The 22,502-nt window shown below is 36.1% G+C and overlaps 1 protein-coding gene across 1 annotated transcript in view; it reads left to right on the top strand.

Moving 5' to 3' along the window:
* The first annotated feature begins 361 nt into the window (after nt 1-361).
* Nucleotides 362-22,502, top strand: part of plcb2 (phospholipase C, beta 2) — an 81,784-nt gene continuing 59,643 nt past the window's right edge. The window contains 8 exon segments of the mRNA XM_056476413.1: nt 362-445; nt 2,261-2,338; nt 5,965-6,033; nt 10,099-10,236; nt 14,455-14,534; nt 14,618-14,671; nt 19,549-19,624; nt 20,118-20,222. Coding sequence (XP_056332388.1) covers nt 362-445; nt 2,261-2,338; nt 5,965-6,033; nt 10,099-10,236; nt 14,455-14,534; nt 14,618-14,671; nt 19,549-19,624; nt 20,118-20,222 — 684 coding nt within the window.

The following is a 22,502-nucleotide window of genomic DNA, read 5'->3' on the forward strand; positions in this document are numbered from 1 at the left end:
CTATCTATCTATCTATCTATCTATCTATCTATCTATCTATCTATCTATCTATCTATCTATCTATCTATCTATCTATCTATCTATCTATCTATCTATCTATCTATCTGTTCATCCATACATCTATCTTTACATCTATCCACCCATCTGTTGTTTGTCTGTCTATCCATCCATCCATCTATCCATCCATCTTTTCCAGCTCTGCAAGTGTGAGTGTATGTACTGTATATAAAGCCTGTCCACCTGCTGAGGGTGCGTCCCGGCTCTCCTGATGCTGATTTGCATTGCATATTGAAGGCTGGACGTGGAAGCGGCTGATTTCAGTCTGGTTCCCCAAACGGCTGGACTTGAGTTCAGCTTGAGAATGAGCAGAAACAGACACTCGCTGCAGGAGCCCGACGTCAAAGACTACCTGGTGAAGGGAGACCGCTTCACAAAATGGAAAGAAGTGAGTAAAATAACAGCATATTTACAATGAAAATAATTACAGTAAAAAAAGCTGTGGTTGCTGGAATTTGACTGTTAAAATACTGTAGAAAATTTTGAAAATATATAAAATTATATATATATATATATATATATATATATATATATATATATATATATATATATATATATATATATATATATATAATGTATAATATTATGTATATATATATAATAATTTATGAAAATAATAAAAATGCTGGTCCATAACCTGGTTAACAATAAGTTTCCTTAATATAAACGGTAAATAGCCATGAATATGCTACAGTAAAAATCAATAACTTGTCTACCAGTAAGGTTTTTTTAAATGATATATGGTAAATAACTGTAAAAATGCTACAATAAAGATTCATAACTTGATTAACTGTAAGATTTCTTAATATATATTGTAAATAGCTGTAAAAATCCATAACCTGGTTAACAGTAAGTTTTTTTAATATAAACGGTAAATGACAGTACAATGCTACAGTAAAAATCCAAAACATAAGTTTCCCTAATATATATATATCGCGAATAACTGTACAAAAAAACAGCAGTAAAACTACATAACCTGGTTAACATTGAGTTTCCTTAATATATACAGTAAATAACCATAGTAATGCTACAGTAAAAATATATAATTTGGTTAACAGTAAGTTTCCTTAATATATATGGTAAATAATTGTAAAAATGCCACAGTTTCTTTAATATATAAAGTGAATAACTGAAAATTAAACAGTAAAAATCCATAATCTAGTTAACAGTGAATTTCCTTAATAAATATGGTAAATAACTGTAAAAATACTACAGTAAATATCCATATAATCTGGTTAACAGTGAGTTTTCTTAATATATATGATAAACAATGGTAAAAATGCTACAGCAAAAATTCATAATCTGATAAACAATAAGTTTCCTTAATATACATGGTGAAAAAACGTGAAAATGTTATAGTAAATATCAATATAATCTGGTTAACAGTAAGTTTTATTAATATATATGGTAAATAACCATAAAATGCTACAGTAAAAATCCATGTAACCTTGTTAACAGTGAGTTCTCCTACTGTATATGATAAACAAATGTAAAAATACTGCAGTAAAAACCCATAAACTCTTTAACAGTTAGTTTCATTATTATATATGGTGACTAATAAAACTACTACAGTAAAAATCTATAACCTGATTAACAGTAAGTTTCCTTAATGTTTACAGTAAATTACTTTGACATGCTACAGTAAATATCCATAACCTAGTTAATAGCAAGTTTCCTTAATATTTCCCATAAATACCCATGAAAATGCTGCAGTAAATATCCATAATCTGATTAACAGTAAGTTTCCTTAATATATATGGTAAACAATGGTAAAAATTAAACAGTACAAATCCATAATTTGGTTACCAATAAGTGACCTTATGGTGAACAACCATAAAAATGCCACAGTAAAAATCTATAGTCTGATTAAAAGTGAGTTTCTTTAATATATATGACGAATAACCGTAAAAAACTACAGTAAAAATACATAACCTTAATAACAGTAAGTTTTCTTAAAATATATGGTGAAGAACTGTAAAAATACCACAGTAAAAATCTATAACCTGATAAACAGTAAACGTTGTTTCTATATGGTGAATAACCATAAAAATGTTACAGTAAAATCCCTCACCTGGCTAACAGTAAATATCCTTAATGTGTATGGTGATTAATCATAAAAAAGTTGCTGTAAAAATCTACATTTTTACCATGAGTTTTTTGTTATAAGATGTTTTATAGATTTATAATAAATAATTGTTGACAGGACTCCAAGAAAACCACACCGGTCACCATGAAGATGGACCCCAAAGGATTTTACCTGTACTGGGTCAATCAGAGCAAGGTAAGATGATCAAATAATAATAGATTTATCTTTATCATATGCCTTTAAATGTTAGCATTTTTAATAAGACAAAACTGCTTAAAAAAAGACCAAATATGATGACTTTTGAAAATAATAGAACACAGTTGTGTTTTACATGAAGGACAGATTAATTAAGATTTTATATTCACTAAATTATGTTGGGGATTTTTATCTGTTGAATTATTTTAATGGAATTTTCATATTATTAATTTGGGTTGTCTCCATTTTTTTAAAGATTTATGCACGTTTTACATATAAAACAATTCAAGTAAACGAATGAAAACAGCATTAAAATAACATTATTAATTTATATTCCTGTTTACGTATTTAATGTTTTTATTCTCCATTATTTGATTAGTGGAGAATAAAATAGAAAAACTGAAATATAAAACAAAGTAATAAAATGACAAAAAAAATCCTAATAATAAAATAAACAATTATAATATAGAAGTAATATATAAAGTAATACATTTTAAATGAATAAATTTCCGTAATAAAAATAATAACTATTAATAATCCATTTGTTTTGCAATATTAAGCTGTGTAAAATTTTTCTCTCCTCACAGAACTTAGTTTATTAAAATATTTATATTTTAATTTTATATATATATATATATATATATATATATATATATATATATATATATATATATATATATATATATATATAAGTGTGTGTGTGTGTTTATATAGTATGTACTAATGTTTAGTGACAGGATTAAATACCACAGTATTTTAACATTTGTCATGATCCTGAATGATTGCCATATTCATGTACCACAGAATTTACATCTTTTTCAAATAGAGCCATAATAATGTCTGCAAACCACAGCATTAGCGTAGGACACCTCAGATGAACCATCTCCTCATATCTTAGCCTTTAAATTTGATTTAATTTGACATAAAGGGATCTATTTGTTCAGTATCTGAGGCTGCATCATAAATCCCTGTGGAAAATACTTTGCTCCAACAGCTGAAAATAACATTATAATATGATAAAGTCATGACTGTGTGGAGATTTTACATCTGAATGCATAAGATCCATCTAACAAACTCTTGAAGATAAGAAAAGCATCATGCAAACATAATATTCATACGATTTGATGGCCTGGAGCATCTTTTTTTCTGTGTGTGTGTGTGTGTGTGTGTGTGTGTGTGTGTGTGTGTGCGTGTGCGTGTCCGTGTGTGTGTGTGTCTGAGAGAATATTGATTTGTACTGATGAAGGTTTCTCTTTCTGCTGTTTCTGTGGGCAGAGAAACACTCTGGACTGCTGAATATTGTCTTATAATATACATTAAACACCTACTGCACACACACAAAAAATACACATAAAGGGTCTGTTCATGTTAGTTTAATAACATATATATATATACACACACTACCTGACAAAAGTCCTGTGGCTTATCCAAGTTTTAGGAACAACAAATAATACCTTGACTTCTAGTTGATGATTTGGTATCAGAAGTGTCTTATATGAAAGTCAAAGGCCTCTAGATGACGCTTATTTGAGCGCAATAAAATATGATCATGTCTTGATGTTGACTGATTTCATTAGGACAGTAAGGTCTGACTCTGCTTAGACTAAAGTCTCATCACTGAACCTTCAATAATGTCCAGTATAGAATATGTGCTCATGCTGCAGTGGAAAAAGAATGAATATTGTGTCTGACTCCATCATGAGCTTGGAGGACTGCATCCATACATCTCTGCAATGACTCAAATCACTGATTAATAAAGTCATCTGGAATGGCAAAGAAAGCCTTCTTGCAGGACTCCCAGAGTTCATCAAGATTCTTTGGATTCATCTTCATTGCTTCCTCCTTCATCTTACCCCAGACATGCTCAATAATGTTCATGTCTGGTGACTGGGCTGGCCAATACTGGAGCAGCTTGACCTTCTCTTTCAGGAGCTTTGATGTGGAGGCTGAAGCATGAGAAGGAGCGCTATGCTGCTGGAGAATTTGCCCTCTCCTGTGGTTTGTAATGTAATGGGCAGCACAAATGTCTTGATACCTCAGGCTGTTGATGTTGATCATCCACTCTGCAGATCTCTCGCACACCCCCATACTGAATGTAACACCAAACCATGACTTTTACTTCACCAAACTTGATTTCTGTGAGGATCATGGGTCCATGCTGGTTCCAGTAGGTCTTCTGCAGTATTGGTGATGATTGGGATGCAGATCAACAGATGATTCAGCAGAGAAATCCACCTTCTGACACTTTTACAAATGATCAACTAGAAGTCAGGGTCGATTTTAGAATTTTTATTTTAGGGGGCTCAGCTCCTTATAAAGACACTTTTCTAATTAAATGGCATAAATATAAATATATATAAATATATGTTTAAACTACAGGCTAATTCATAGTCTGAACTATAATAATAAATAGGAAATAAATTACATTCTCTAAGTGGTTCTGTCATTGTGTTTAATCCTTTCTGTGCAAGGCTGTATGGTATAATGTCATATGCACTGTAATGTGTTATATACACTCTCAGAAATAAAGGAGCTGTCACTGGGGCAGTACCTTTTTAAAAGGTACATATTTGGACCCAAAGGGTCCACAGTGGTACCTCAAAGGTGCATATCAGTGCCCAAATGTACCTAAAAAGTACCTTTGAGGTACCATTATGGACCCTTCAGGTACAAATATGTACCTTTTAAAAAGGTACTGCCCAGTGACCTTTATTTCTGAGAGTACACTAACCCAATTCACCTGTACCACATGTCTTTGGACTGTGGGGGAAACCGGAGCACCCGGAGGAAACCCTCGCGAATACAGGGAGAACATGCAAACTCCACACAAAAACGCCAACTGAGCCGAGGCTCGAACCAGCGACCTTCTTGCTGTGAGGCGACAGCACTACCTACTGCGTCGCTTTTTCAGCTTTTTATTTTTTATTATTAGATTTCTTTATTTTATTTTAAAGTTTTTCTTCATTTATTTTAGATTTTAATTGTTTCTTCTAATTTAAGTATTTGTATTTCAGTGTATTCAGTAGTTTTTAGTAGTGAGTAGTTTAGTAGTTATAAATATAGTATAGTAGAAGTTTTTTTAGGAATATTCAGTTCACTTTAATAATTTTTTAGTCTTATTGTTAACAGTAACAACACTTTATAACAACATTTGATTTGACACAATACTTTTTGCAATTAGTTTACAAGAATTGCTATAAAAACACAATCACAGTATTTTGCTTCAGTTCTGGTTTTAAATATGTTTTTAGATAATTAGGTTTTGTTTTGAAATATTTATTACTCTTTAGTTCATTCAGAACCTCAACATTTCCAGTAATATCCTTTCACACATTTAAAAGAAATAGAAATAAAACCTCTCTACATATTTATCTGTGTCTTGTTTGTAGTAATTCTGCAATAATTGTACAGAAAATTTAATATATTACTTATTCTTTATACATTATAGAGATCAGTTCCTGTACATTTTTGCATTTCACAGATTTTTGTTTTGCCCCAAAATGACTTTCAACAATTTTTTTGGATCAGAAAATCAAACCTATCTTCCCATCTACAGTTTGACAGGATGTTATCGCTCTGCTCCTGTTGATCTGTGATGTCACATCCTGTGTGTTTCTGTCCTGCAGGAAACCGAGTTTTTGGACGTGGCCACCATCAGGGACACCAGAGCAGGGAAATATGCCAAAATGCCCAAAGTATGTGCGGTAACCATATTACGCAATGTGTGTGTGTGTTTTATTCCTGAGTGAAGTGAACAGACCTGCAGCTTCAGATGTTCACTGTTGCATTTGAGTATTTGTGTGAATTTGCCTTGCAAACAGCAGCGTTCAGCACGTCATACACTGCATTTACACACAAATCACAGCAACCTCAGTCTGCCTGCTCACAGAGATGACTTTTACATCACTACTGCACCTCACGGCGTGTACAAGAGTCCTGATTTATTTGTGGAAGATTTTACTTTGGCCTCACTGTAATTTGAAACAAAATATTGTACTTTTTGACTCACTACATATCCTAAATGAAGAAGCTAAACCCTAGAGGGACACCGGCCCTCCAGAACCGAGATTGGTGACCCCGGTCTACAGTCAAATAGCTCACTGGTTGAAGTGATTAACTGATTCAAATGAGTTGCTCAGAGTGAGTCTCCAATTAACAAATCACTGATTTAAATGAGTTGCTCAGAGTGAGTCTCCAATTAACAAATCACTGATTCAAATGAGTTGCTCAGAGTGAGTCTCCAGTAAACAACTTGTTCTATCCAATAATCTGTTCAGAGTGAGTCTCCAGTAGAAAACTCACTAATTCAAATGATCCATTTAACAACTCACTGATTCAAATGATTCATTCAGTGTGAATTCTGTAAACAACTCACTGATTCAAATGAGTTGCTCAGAGTGAGTCTCCAGTAGAAAACTCACTGATTCAAATGAGTTGCTCAGAGTGATTCTCCAGTAAACAACTTGTTCTTTCCAATGATCTGTTCAGAGTCTCCAGTAGAAAACTCACTAATTCAAATGATCCATTCAGTGTGACTTCTGTAAACAACTCACTGATTCAAATGAGTTGTTCAGAGTGAGTCTCCAGTTAACAGCTCACTGATTCAAATGAGTTGTTTAGAGTGAGTCTCCAGTAAACAACTTTCTGATTCAAATGAGTTGCTCAGAGTGAGTCTCCAGTAAACAACTTGTTCTTTCCAATAATCTGTTCAGAGTGAGTCTCCAGTAGAAAACTCGCTAATTCAAATGATCCATTTAACAACCTACTGATTCAAATGATCCATTTAGTGTGACTTCTCTAAACAACTCACTGATTCAAATAAGTTGTTCAGAGTAAGTCTCCAGTAAACAACTCTCTGATTCAAATGAGTTGTTCAGAGTGAGTCTCCAGTTAACAGCTCACTGATTCAAATGAGTTGTTTAGAGTGAGTCTCCAGTAAACAACTTTCTGATTCAAATGAGTTGCTCAGAGTGATTCTCCAGTAAACAACTTGTTCTTTCCAATAATCTGTTCAGAGTGAGTCTCCAGTAGAAAACTCGCTAATTCAAATGATCCATTTAACAACCTACTGATTCAAATGATCCATTTAGTGTGACTTCTCTAAACAACTCACTGATTCAAATAAGTTGTTCAGAGTAAGTCTCTAGTAAACAACTCTCTGATTCAAATGAGTTGTTCAGAGTGAGTCCCCAGTAAACAACTCTCTGATTCAAATGAGTTGCTCAGAGTGAGTCTCCAGGAAATAACTCACTGATTCAAATGAGTTGCTCAGAGTGAGTCTCCAGTTAACAACTCACTGATTCAAATGAGTTGCTCAGAGTGAGTCTCCAGTAAATAACTTGTTCTATCCAATGATCTGTTCAGTGTGAGTCTCCAGTAAACAACTCTCTGATTCAAATGAGTTGCTCAGAGTGAGTCTCCAGGAAATAACTCACTGATTCAAATGAGTTGCTCAGAGTGAGTCTCCAGTTAACAACTCACTGATTCAAATAAGTTGCTCAGAGTGAGTCTCCAGTAAATAACTTGTTCTTTCCAATGATCTGTTCAGAGTCTCCAGGAAACAACTCTCTGATTCAAATGATCCATTCAGTGTGACTTCTGTAAACAACTCACTGATTCAAATTAGTTGTTTAGAGTGAGTCTCCAGTCAACAACTTTTTGATTCAAATGAGTTGCTCAGAGTGATTCTCCAGTAAACAACTTGTTCTTTCCAATAATCTGTTCAGAGTGAGTCTCCAGTAGAAAACTCACTAATTCAAATGATCCATTTAACAACTCACTGATTCAAATGATCCATTTAGTGTGACTTCTCTAAACTACTCACTGATTCAAATAAGTTGTTCAGAGTAAGTCTCCAGTAAACAACTCTCTGATTCAAATGAGTTGTTCAAAGTGAGTCCCCAGTAAACAACTCTCTGATTCAAATGAGTTGCTCAGAGTGAGTCTCCAGGAAATAACTCACTGATTCAAATGAGTTGCTCAGAGTGAGTCTCCAGTTAACAACTCACTGATTCAAATGAGTTGCTCAGAGTGAGTCTCCAGTAAATAACTTGTTCTTTCCAATGATCTGTTCAGTGTGAGTCTCCAGTAAACAACTCACTGATTCAAATGAGTTGCTCAGAGTGAGTCTCCAGTAAACAACTCTCTGATTCAAATTAGTTGTTCAGAGTGAGTCTCCAGTAAACAACTCTCTGATTCAAATGAGTTGCTCAGAGTGAGTCTCCAGTAAATAACTTGTTCTTTCCAATGATCTGTTCAGTGTGAGTCTCCAGTAAACAACTCTCTGATTCAAATGAGTTGCTCAGAGTGAGTCTCCAGTAAACAACTCTCTGAATCAAATGAGTTGTTCAGAGTGAGTCTCCAGTAAACAACTCTCTGATTCAAATGAGTTGCTCAGAGTGAGTCTCCAGTAAATAACTTGTTCTTTCCAATGATCTGTTCAGAGTGAGTCTCCAGTAAACAACTCGCTGACTGAAGTGATTCGTTCAAACTGAGCTTCCAGTAGAAAACTCACTGATTTAAATGATCCACTCAGAGTCAGTCTCCAATAAATGATTAAAATATAATGCTAAAAGAATTAAACATAAACGTATAAGATGATTACATAGATCTGATTTATTTTAACAAATTTTGTTATATTGTAAGTTTGGTCACACTTTACAATAAGGTTCATTAGTTAATGTTATTTAATGCATTTACTAATCTGAACAATGAACAATACATGTACCACAATATTTGTTTATGTTAGTTAACATTAGTTAATGAAAATACAGTTGTTCATGTTAACTCACGGTGCATTAACTAATGTGAACAAGCATGGACTTGGATGTTAATAATGCATTAGTAAATGTTCTAATTATGATGAATAAATGCTGTACAGGTGTTGTTCATGATTAGTTCATGTTAGTAAATGCATTAACTAATGAACCTTATAGTAAAGTGTTACCGTATGTTTATATTTGTCAGAACACATTTACTCACATTTATTATTCTCACTATGGTATATTATAGGTTATTTTTTGCTTGCGCTCTTGAATTTAATTATCATTAATTATGATTATGACAAGGTTTTGGTAATACAGTTTTCTTTCAAAATAAACATTCATGAATAAGTTCATTTAAAACATTACAAATCAAGCACTTTTGTGCCTTGACTTTATAATTTTACTAGTCTGATTTGTTTTCTGGATGATGCTTTTATGCAAAGTGGACCACATTTTTGGCATCCATATTAAAATCACTTTAAAATATAAAGAAATCATTGATATTGTGTTAGATATATTATTAATGTTATTCAAAGATAAATATAATGATATTTATGCATGTCTGTGGCTCACACACACATTCACAGGCACACACACACACACACACACAGCTGCTGACCTGGAGTTCTCCTTCACACATTTGCATGGAGCCAGATTTGTTTGGGCTGTTCTTGTTGATGCATCATGTATGGAAAGCAGACGTCATGATTGACATGTTGAACTTTCTAGAACTCTCTCTCTCTCTCTGAAACTTCACCTGCTTTATATTATTTTAAAGCTCTGAGGTGTCTTTTAAAGGGATGCTCCATCATTTATTACTTTTTCTGTTTAACACAAAAGAAGATATTTTGAGGAATGTTGGAAACCTGTAACCATTGACCTCCGTAGTAGGAACAAAAATACTATAAGTGAATGATTGCTGGTTCAATGATTTAATTTTTATTTGTATTTAAAAACACACATTTTAAAGCCATGATTATGTCTTCATTTTTTCAGCATCCTAAAGTTCGTAACGTCTTCAACATGGATTTCCCTGACAGTCATCATCTGGCCAAAGCGCTGACCATTGTGACGGGTCCCGACACCGTCAACCTCACCTATAACAACTTCTTTGCTGCTAAAGAAGTGGCCCAGGTCAAGACTGAACATGTTTATTCATTTTATGTACTCGTCTAATACAGGAGCCAATGTGGTATACACTATTATTCAAATATACATGATGGATGAATGGACAGACAGACAGATGTATAAAGAGATAAGACGGATGGATAGATAGATAGATAGATAGATAGATAGATAGACAGACAGACAGACAGACAGACAGACAGACAGACAGACAGACAGACAGACAGACAGACAAACAGACAGACAGACTACAGACAAATTAAGAGTTAGATATATAAATAGACAGACAGAAAGATAGATGGACAGATACAGTGCATCCAGAAAGTATTGATAGCACTTCACTTTTTCCACATTTGTTTATGTTACAGCCTTATTCCAAAATGGATTAAATTCATTTATTGCCTTTGGCGTGAAGCATTAAATTGAGCTCAGGTACATTCTGTTTCCTCTGATCATTCTTGAGATGTTTCAGCAGCTTCATTGGAGTTCACCTGTGGTCAATATAGTTGATTGAACATGATTTGAAAAGGCATTAACCTGTCTATAAAAGGTCCCAGGGTTGACAGTGCATGTCAAAGCACAAACCTAGCATGAAGACAAAGGAATTGTCTGTAGATCTCCAAGACAGGATTGTGTCGAGGCACAAGGCTGGGGAAGGTTACAGAAACATTTCTGCTACACTGAAAGTTCCAATGAGTACAGTGGCCTCCATCATCCGTAAGTGGAAGATGTTTAACCACCAGGACTCTTCCTAGAGCTGGCCGGCCATCTAAGCTGAGTGATCGGGGGAGAAGGGCCTTAGTCAGGGAGGTGATCAATAACCCGATGGTCACTCTGTCTGAGCTCCAGCCTTCTTCTGTGGAGAGAGGAGAACCTTACAGAAGGACAATCATCTGTGCAGCAATCCACCAATCAGGCCTGTATCAAGGTTATAATAGTTTTGGATTTTTCATTAGTTTTAGTTTCTATTTCGTTTTGACTTTTTGTTTTCAAATTTAGTTAGTTTTAATTAGTTTTAGAGGGAGATTTTCTAGTTTTTATTAGTTTCAGTGTTCGTTTCAGTTTTTTTTTTCTGAATGAGGATATTTGTTAGGTGCAAGATTCAAAATCAACAGAATAAATATTGTATAACAAAAACTCAGCCATACATTTTGTGAAACCTGTATTCAGAGGACACATGAACACTATCATCTACCACAACCGTCTACCCATCCTCAAATTCAAATACAACAGCCCACAAGACCGCAGCCTTAAGTACAATATGTGTGCAAGGCTGATTCTGAGGTTAGATACACAGTAGTGATGGGAAGTTCAGATATTTATCGCGGATGTTAGGACTCAACATTATGTAGTCTGCAATAGTCATTTCAGTCAATTAAAACATCACCATGATCTGAAAAATGTCTTACAGTAAAGTTTTGCAACTCAACTGAAGCATGATTCACCTATTTAATCTCCATTACGATTTTCTTTTATGAAATAAACTTACGTTTCACCAGATCCTCTCATTTAAGCCCTCGGTTTACCCGCGCTGCAGTTGTTGAAGTTTAGTTCAGTCACAGCAGGCTGTCATGAACTGTTTGTGCTCGGTTCACTGAATCACGCATGCGCAGTTTTATCGGTTAACCGCTTCACAAATTTGATCTTAAGGTAACGTCACTGTTCTAATAACTGAATAAGAGTATATATTGGATTATTTAGAGTTAGAGGGGTTATTAGGCTTGTTAAAAAGTAAGTAGTTTGTGGACGAGTGCTTACTGGAGACGCGAATCGTTTCAAATGATTCAGTTCGATTAAGTGATATAGTTCAACCGGTTCACTTAGAAGATCCGGTTAAAAAGATTCATTCGCGATCTCGATACCGACATAAAACCAATTATTGGGCACAAACGTGTTAAAGTAATAGTTTTAAGTCTCTGTATTTAATGCTGTCACCGTGCTCCTGCCTGCTGTGATGTCCACCCGTTGTTTTTGTCACGGGAGCAACAGCGAGGATGACTGGAGGAGAACCGGCTCGTTCTGGCCAATGGCAGCAGGACTACAGACTCTGAGGTGCCGTGCGGGTAAAACACCTGCAGCGCGGAGTAAATAGATATACTTCTAAAAGGCTTACAGTAAGATTGTGTATTAAATACATTTACAAATACGACAACGGAGGTTTTTGCTATAATTTTAGCTAGTTTCAGTTAGTTTTGTATGAACACAATACAGTTTCAGTTAGTTCTAGTTATTTGAAAAACTCTCGTTTTTATTTTTATTTCAGTTAACGACAATTATTTTACATTTTCATTAATTATAATAATCTTGGCCTGTATGGTAGAGTGGCCAGACGGAATCCGCTCCCCGCCTGAAATTTGCCAAAAGGCATCTGAAGGATTTTAAAGAAATGAAATTCTCTGGTCTGATGAGACTAAAATTTTACTCTTTGGAGTGAACGCCAGGCGTTACGTTTGGAGAAAACCAGGCAGCGCTCATCACCAGGCTAATAGCATCCCTACAGTGAAGCATGGTGGTGGCAGCATCATGCTGTGGGGATGTTTTTCAGCAGCAGGAACTGGAAGACTAGTCAGGACAGAGGAAAAGATGAATGCAGCGATGTACATAGGCATCCTGAATGAAGACCTGCTTCAGAGTGCTCTTGACCTCAGAATGGGGCGACGGCTCATCTTCAAGCAAGACAATGACTCAAAGCACACCACCAAAATATTAATGGAGTGGCTTTACAACAACTCGGTGAATGTCCTTGAGTGGCCCAGCCAGAGCCCAGACCTAAATCCTATTGAACATCTATGGAGAGATCTGAAAATGGCTGCACACCGTCACTTCCCATCCAACCTGATAGAGGTTGAGAGGTACTGCAAAGAGGAATGGGCAAAAATTCCCAAAGACAGGTGTGCCAAGCTTGTGGCATCATATTAAAAAGACTTGATGCTGTAATCACTGCCAAAGGAGCATCAACAAAGTATTTAGCAAAGGCTGAGAATACTGATGTACATGTGATTTATCAGCTTTTTATTTTTAATAAATTTACAACAATTTCAAAAACTCTTTTTTCACATTGTCATTATGGGGGATTGTGTGTAGAATGTTGAGGAAATAAATGAATTTAATCTATTTTGGAATAAGGCTGTAACATAAAAAATGTGGAAAAAGTGAAGCGCTATCAATACTTTCTGGATGATAGATAGATAGATAGATAGATAGATAGATAGATAGATAGATAGATAGATAGATAGATAGATAGATAGATAGATAGATAGATAGATAGATAGATGGATGGATACAGTAGCTAGACAGACACAGTTCTGCAGTGTTGTATGTATCCTCCACATTTAATATCTCTAATCCTTCACTGAAAGCAGCCGCTGCTCCTGTGGTTTGTAAATATGCTTCATGAGCTTGAGGTTTTCATCTCCTGCCTGTACTCAGCTGCAGTGCAGAGATCAGTGTGAGCTTTATCATGCGCCCCCTGCTGGATCACTCTATAATCACAGCTCAAGCACATAAACAGCCTGGGTTCATCAGTAATGCAGGGCCACTATTAACACTGATATTTCTGACCAGATCTCATCTTCATTTGATTACCGTTTATCTACTTTCCACAGCACATTGGTCAGCAGTAGATGCGTTTAATTGTGCTCTATGAAGTTGAAAATTATTATTAGCCTGAACAATGAGAGTGAATATGAGTGTCTTATATTTATATAAAGGAATGACTTTAATATTAAAGTCCACATGAACCAGAACCTGCGACCATTTTTTCTTCTTCTTCGTATTGAGTTCCTACAGAAATGGAATATTAAATGAGAAAACAGTGGGCGTGGCTTGTTTTTTCTACTGCGAGCTGATTGGATGTAGTAAAGTAGTCATTTCATTCAGAAAGAAGGGGAAAAGGGGAGAGTTATTACAGTCTAACAGACTCCTCCTCCTCACCATTTCTGATTAATGTCAGAACTGATAGCTGGAGGGGCGTGGTTAAGTATGTTAGCCACGCCCAGTACCTCAGACAGACCTAATCTGAGAATTTTACTGAAAACAAACAGATTTCAATATTAGATTACAGGAGCAAATGTTGTTTTATCTCTTAAATGACATGCACAGATTACTTGTTCTCCACAAAACTAGCAATGGGAGCTAACTAAATCAATACGGTTAGTTTGATTTCATGTGTATGTTAATAAAATAAGCTAAAGTCAGTGTTGTATGTGTGGTTTGTCTGTGCGACAGATGTGGGCTGATGATATTCTGGCTATAGCGTACAACACACTGAGAGCAAACTCCTGCAGACAGCTCTACCTGGACAAAGTGTGAGCATCCAGACTAATACTGCTTTATTTTTACAATACACACCTGATTACTGACGAATGTCTTGACTCTGTGTTTCCTACAGGTATGTTCGACTCACACTGCAGACCAACAAAGATGGAAAAATCCCTGTTAAGAAGTGAGATTCTTAGCAGGAAATCGACGTCCCCCTCCAAACAACTTTTCTTCACTTCTGGTCACATGGACTTCCTTTAGGGAGGGGCTTTCAGTCCAATAGGGCAAAACTATCAGTTTTCTATGGCTGTCAGTCATTTAGGGCTGGGCTATCAGTTCTTTAGGGTGGTGCTAGCAGTCATGTAGGGTGGGATTATCAGTCATTCAGGGAGGGGCTATCAGTCCTTACATATGAGGCTATCATTCCTTTAGGGCGGGGCTATCAGTAGTTTAGGGCTGGGCTATTGTTCATTTAGGGCAGGGTTATCAGTCCTTTAGGGTGGAGTTATCAGTCCTTTAAGGCGAGGTTAGCAATCCTTTATGCAGGGTCTATCAGTCATTTAGGCTGGGCCTATCGGTAATTTCGAGCAGGGCTATTATTCCTTTAGAACAGACTGTCATTCATTTCGGGCTGGTCTATTATTCATTTAGGGCGAAGCTATCAGTCCTTTAGTGCGGGGCTATCTGTTTTTTAAGGCCTCTATCTATCCTTAAGGGTGGAGCTATCAGTCTTTTAAAGAGTATGGCTATCAGTCTTTTAGAGAGTAGGGCTATCAGTCTTTTAGAGAGTAGGGCTATCAGTCTTTTAAAGAGTATGGCTATCAGTCTTTTAGAGAGTAGGGCTATCAGTCTTTTAGAGAGTAGGGCTATCGGTCTTTTAAAGAGTATGGCTATCAGTCTTTTAGAGAGTAGGGCTATCAGTCTTTTAGAGAGTAGGGCTATCAGTCTTTTAGAGAGTATGGCTATCAGTCTTTTAGAGAGTTGGGCTATCAGTCTTTTAGAGAGTAGGGCTATCAGTCTTTTAAAGAGTAGGACTATCAGTCTTTTAAAGAGTAGGACTATCAGTCTTTTAGAGAGTAGGACTATCAGTCTTTTAAAGAGTAGGACTATCAGTCTTTTAAAGAGTAGGACTATCAGTCTTTTAGAGAGTAGGACTATCAGTCTTTTAGAGAGTAGGGCTATCAGTCTTTTAAAGAGTAGGACTATCAGTCTTTTAGAGAGTAGGTCTATCAGTCTTTTAGAGAGTAGGGCTATCAGTCTTTTAGAGAGTAGGGCTATCAGTCTTTTAGAGAGTAGGGCTATCAGTCTTTTAGAGAGTAGGGCTATCAGTCTTTTAAAGAGTATGGCTATCAGTCTTTTAGAGAGTAGGGCTATCAGTCTTTTAGAGAGTAGGGCTATCAGTCTTTTAGAGAGTATGGCTATCAGTCTTTTAGAGAGTTGGGCTATCAGTCTTTTAGAGAGTAGGGCTATCAGTCTTTTAAAGAGTAGGACTATCAGTCTTTTAAAGAGTAGGACTATCAGTCTTTTAGAGAGTAGGACTATCAGTCTTTTAAAGAGTAGGACTATCAGTCTTTTAGAGAGTAGGACTATCAGTCTTTTAAAGAGTAGGACTATCAGTCTTTTAAAGAGTAGGACTATCAGTCTTTTAGAGAGTAGGACTATCAGTCTTTTAAAGAGTAGGACTATCAGTCTTTTAAAGAGTAGGACTATCAGTCTTTTAGAGAGTAGGGCTATCAGTCTTTTAGAGAGTAGGGCTATCAGTCTTTTAAAGAGTTGGGCTATCGGTCTTTTAGAGAGTAGGGCTATTGGTCTTTTAGAGAGTAGGGCTATCAGTCTTTTAAAGAGTAGAGCTATCAGTCTTTTAGAGAGTAGGGCTATCGGTCTTTTAGAGAGTAGGGCTATTGGTCTTTTAGAGAGTAGGGCTATCAGTCTTTTAAAGAGTAGAGCTATCAGTCTTTTAGAGAGTAGAGCTATCGGTCTTTTAGAGAGTAGGGCTATCAGTCTTTTAGAGAGTAGGGCTATTGGTCTTTTAGAGAGTAGGGCTATCAGTCTTTTAGAGAGTAGGGCTATCGGTCTTTTAGAGAGTAGGGCTATCAGTCTTTTAGAGAGTAGGGCTATCGGTCTTTTAGAGAGTAGGGCTATTGGTCTTTTAGAGAGTAGGGCTATCAGTCTTTTAGAGAGTAGGGCTATCGGTCTTTTAGAGAGTAGGGCTATTGGTCTTTTAGAGAGTAGGGCTATCAGTCTTTTAGAGAGTAGGGCTATCGGTCTTTTAGAGAGTAGGGCTATTGGTCTTTTAGAGAGTAGGGCTATCAGTCTTTTAGAGAGTAGGGCTATCAGTCTTTTAGAGAGTAGGGCTATCAGTCTTTTAGAGAGTAGGGCTATCGGTCTTTTAGAGAGTAGGGCTATTGGTCTTTTAGAGAGTAGGGCTATCAGTCTTTTAGAGAGTAGGGCTATCGGTCTTTTAGAGAGTAGGGCTATCAGTCTTTTAGAGAGTAGGGCTATCGGTCTTTTAGAGAGTAGGGCTATTGGTCTTTTAGAGAGTAGGGCTATCAGTCTTTTAGAGAGTAGGGCTATCAGTCTTTTAGAGAGTAGGGCTATCGGTCTTTTAGAGAGTAGGGCTATTGGTCTTTTAGAGAGTTGGGCTATCAGTCTTTTAGAGAGTAGGGCTATCAGTCTTTTAGAGAGTTGGGCTATCAGTCTTTTAGAGAGTAGGGATATCAGTCTTTTAGAGAGTAGGGCTATCAGTCTTTTAGAGAGTAGGGCTATCGGTCTTTTAGAGAGTAGGGCTATCAGTCTTTTAGAGAGTAGGGCTATCAGTCTTTTAGAGAGTAGGGCTATCGGTCTTTTAGAGAGTAGGGCTATCAGTCTTTTAGAGAGTAGGGCTATCGGTCTTTTAGAGAGTAGGGCTATCGGTCTTTTAGAGAGTAGGGCTATCGGTCTTTTAGAGAGTAGGGCTATCAGTCTTTTAGAGAGTAGGGCTATCAGTCTTTTAGAGAGTAGGGCTATCAGTCTTTTAGAGAGTAGGGCTATCAGTCTTTTAGAGAGTAGGGCTATCGGTCTTTTAGAGAGTAGGGCTATCGGTCTTTTAGAGAGTAGGGCTATCAGTCTTTTAGAGAGTAGGGCTATCAGTCTTTTAGAGAATAGGGCTATCAGTCTTTTAGAGAGTAGGGATATCAGTCTTTTAGAGAGTAGGGCTATCAGTCTTTTAGAGAGTAGGGCTATCGGTCTTTTAGAGAGTAGGGCTATCAGTCTTTTAGAGAGTAGGGCTATCAGTCTTTTAGAGAGTAGGGCTATCAGTCTTTTAGAGAGTAGGGCTATCAGTCTTTTAGAGAGTAGGGCTATCAGTCTTTTAGAGAGTAGGGCTATCAGTCTTTTAGAGAGTAGGGCTATCAGTCTTTTAGAGAGTAGGGCTATCAGTCTTTTAGAGAGTAGGGCTATCGGTCTTTTAGAGAGTAGGGCTATCGGTCTTTTAGAGAGTAGGGCTATCAGTCTTTTAGAGAGTAGGGCTATCAGTCTTTTAGAGTGTAGGGATATCAGTCTTTTAGAGAGTAGGGCTATCAGTCTTTTAGAGAGTAGGGCTATCAGTCTTTTAGAGAGTAGGGCTATCAGTCTTTTAGAGAGTTGGGCTATCAGTCTTTTAGAGAGTAGGGCTATCGGTCTTTTAGAGAGTAGGACTATCAGTCTTTTAGAGAGTATTGCTATCAGTCTTTTAGAGAGTAGGGCTATCAGTCTTTTAGAGAGTAGGGCTATCAGTCCTTAAGGGCGAGGCTATCAATCCTTTAGGGCTGAGCTATCAGTTCTCTAGGGTGGGGCTATCAGTAATTTGAGACAGGGTTATCAGTCCTTTAAATTGAATAAAAATGCCAGTAAAGACATTTTAACCAATGATAAAAAGATAATTCAAGTTACATCTAAAAATGGATGCCTTTTGCAAATGTATAATATTGATTGATTAAAGACTGGTATAATAATGCTAAATGCCATTTATTGTATTAAATACAACGTTATCTTTTTAAATACAGTTGAGCAAAATTATTCGCCCTCCTGTGAAATAGAATTTTTCCCTCCTGTGAAGTGATTATTTTTCAGCACATTTGTAAACATAGTTGTTTTAATAACTGATTTCTTTTTTCTTTGTCGTGATGACAGCACATAATATTATGACTCGATATTTTCCAAGATACTAGTATTCAGCTTAAAGTGACATTTAAAGGCTAAACTAGATTAATTAGGGTAAAGTTAGTGTATAGCAAGTCATAGTATAACAGGGGTTTGTTCTGTAGACAAACGAAGAAAAAAGTCTTAAACAGGATATTAATATTGAACTTTGTAGTTTTTACTATTTTAAAGAAATTATATTTTTTATTCCAGACAGACTAAAAGAAATAAGACTTTTTCAGAAGAAAATATAATAGAAATACGGTGAAAAATGTTTTCGCTCTGTTAAACATCATTTTGAAAATATTTAATAATTTTGCCTTCTAATATATTTAAAAAGATTAAAGCTGTTTTGCATAAAAACCACCCATTTTATTATTTTTTACTTTATTACTGATTGAATAAATGCAGCACACGGTGGCTCAGTGGTTAGCACTGTGACCTCACAGCAAGAGAGTCGCTGGTTCGAATCCCAGCTAGGTCAGTTGGTATTTCTGTGTGGAGTTTACATGTTTCCTCCGGGTGCTCCGGTTTCCCCCACAGTCCAAACACATGCGATATAGAGGAATTGATGAACTAAATTGGCCGTAGTGTATGAGTGTGTGTGTGAATGAATGTGTATCAGTGTTTCCCAGTACTGGGTTGCAGCTGGAAGGGCATATGTTGCGTAAAACCTATGCAGGAATAGTTGGTGGTACATTCCGCTGTGACGACCCCTGATGAGTAAAGGGACTAGCCGAAGGAAAATGAATGAATGAATAATAAATGTAGCTTTGGTGAACAGTAAAGACAAAATCGTTCACAAAAATACCTTTTAACAGGACGTTAGTTTCTGATTAAAATATGCTTTAATTATTACAGAACGTGAGATCTGCTCATAATGATCTTAGTTTTTCTTCTCAGTATTTTTAAGATGTTTCCTGCAGACAAGAAGCGAGTGGATGCTGCTCTGGCTGCTGCAAATCTCCCAAGGGGAAAGGTGTGTGTGTGTTATATTTGATTATGAGTGTGTCTGCGCTGTAAAAAATATTCATTAATTAACAGTTATGTGAACTGCATTATGTTGATCTCTGCTCTGTCCACATCTGATGTTGAAAATTCAACTCTACAGTTTAACAAAGTGACTTTTATTGACATTTTAGTAGTTTAAAATAACATAATGTATAAGAAATAATATAGAGAGAGAGACATAAGTCTGTAAAATAACAGAAAATGTACTGGCAGTTTATTACAAGGTGGTTGTACCATAATTTACAACACCAACCCAGACAATATATCACTGCAAACTATTAAACATCACAACAAAAGGCTCTTTAACATCAAAAGTTGTTGGAAGAATGATCAAGCTCCCATAATAGGATTCAAAATCATAAATAAACAAACAAAGAAATAAACATGAATCACAAAATATGGAAAACGTACATAAATTACAGTTTATGAGTGTTTAACCATCCTTTGTTGTGTGTTGCTAGTTTGACACCATTAAGACTGATGTCTTCACTGAAGCAGCGTTCAAGACCTTCATAATGAATCTCTGTCCCAGACCTGAAATCAATGATATCTTCACGTCTTTGTGAGTAAAAAACATACAAAACTCCACCTTCTGGTGATAATCTGAGTGTGTGTTCTTAAAATTGCAATTCATCACTTTTTTGACTTATTAAAATATCCAAAAACCACAAGAACAGTGTCTTATATGTATATATATAGGGTGGGCCATTTAAATGGATACACCTTAATAAAATAGGAATGGTTGGTGATGATAACGTCCTGTTTGTGGCACATTAGAATATGAGAGGGGGCAAACTTTCAAGATGGGTGTTGGCAATTTTGAAGTCGGCCATCTTGGATCCAACTTTTGTTTTTTCAATAGGAAGAGGGTCATGTGACACATCAAACTTATTGGGAATTTCACAAGAAAAACAATGGTGTGCTTGGTTTTAACGTAACTTTATTCTTTCATGATCCCTCTTACATATACTAATGTGCCACAAACAAGACGTTAATACCACCAACCACTCCATTTTATTAAGGTGTATCCATATAAATGGCCCACCCTGTATCTGTATATATATATGTATATATATATATATATATATATATATATATATATATATATATATATATATATATATATATATATATATATATTATACTGCTGATGTATGTGCTTGCATTATTTCAAATGTTTCACAGAAATGTTAAAATCCATAGAAATAAGCAATTTTAACTAGTGAGGCGGAGCATGTGCTGTGTGTTCATGCTAATGACGTCACACACACTCCATTTTCAATTATTTGGTTTTATAGAAAACAGCAGTGAGGCTTTAATATACACTCAAAAATTATTTTTTGTTGCTTGTTCAGACTACTTATTTAACATGCTATAGCTGAAACAACACAATTCTTGAGATTTTGTTGGGACAACTTAATTGTTTTATGTTCAATACACTTCAATTTGTAGAAACGAATGAGCTTAAAACTTAATTCCTTCATGTTGTCTCTACACAAATTGATTGTGTGGAACCCAGCATTTTTTTATGTGTGTGTTTTAGTTTATTATTGATAATAAGTCTTGAATACTTTAGCTCCTTTAGCAACATGATTTCTGCAGATGTCCTGTAGGATGATGAAGACCACAATTCCCATGATTCCACGCTCCGTCATCAAAATTTGACTTTTTTTGTTGTGAACACATGCCCTCTAGTGGTCAAAATTACATCATGTAATTTAAGCAAGGATCCAAAACTGCAAAAATTTCCTTACCTAATGGCAAATACATTTTCACCCATTTCTGCGGCCTATGGACATGCTGGTCTGTAAAGAAGGTGTGTTAAGGCAGTGGTCCCCAACCTTTTTATCATTGCAGAAAGGTCAACGCTTGACAATTATACCAGGGAGGTGTGATGTATGTAGATTGCTATCAATCGTTTTCTCAGAGGATGACAAGCTGACAAAACATTGCTGTCACTCTGATACAAGTTTTATTTATGGAGAAAATGAGAAACACCGCAGTGTTTGGGTGCTCTGTGTTTTTCTGAAGTAATTAGTCTACCGAAATGTGTATATATGAAGCTGATCTGTCAGTTCTTGCATTCCTAAAAGTTAAAGAGCACCTATTTTACCCCTTTTTCCAGATTTAAGAGAAGTCTTTTGTGTCTTCAGAATGTGTCTGTACATTTTCAGCTCAAAACACCCATCAGATTATTGATTATACCTTTCTGAATATTGGAATTTTCTGCTTTGAACACAATGTAGCTGTTTTTGTGGCCCGTGTCTTTAATGTAAATGAGCTGGTTCTCCCCGCCCACTGTTCCCACGTGCTTATTGAGAGTGTGCCTCAATCTCTGCCTCAGATAAACAGCACAGTGTTAGACTGTTAGGTCTGTTAGAAATACTACAAAAAGAACTTTCCCAATGATTATTTGATGTATTTGTTGTGGTGTTAATTCAAACCTTTCGATGAGTCACACACTCATCGAACTTGTTACAAATTTCACACACACACACACACACACACACACACACACACACACACACACACACACAGAGTGCGCGCACACACGGCTGTCAGTAAGGACCACACACATACATCGCGAAATGCAGAAGTTTTTTGGCGTGCGTTATTAAATTCCATAACACTCTCACCAGTCCTTATTTGCATCTAATACCCCAGTTTGTCACAGGGGCATGAATGAAATGTTCATGAGTGAAAGTGAAACTGCCGAACTGCAGTTAAAGTCACCCAGAATTACAGGAAACTCCTACATGAAAGCACTTCAAGTAAACACCTTAATTATATTATTGTCTATTAAGGCAAATATCTAGATTACAAATGTTCATGTAAGCGTAGTCAGT

This window comes from Danio aesculapii, chromosome 17 (genome assembly GCF_903798145.1).
Source record: "Danio aesculapii chromosome 17, fDanAes4.1, whole genome shotgun sequence".
Taxonomy (NCBI): Eukaryota; Metazoa; Chordata; class Actinopteri; order Cypriniformes; family Danionidae; genus Danio; species Danio aesculapii.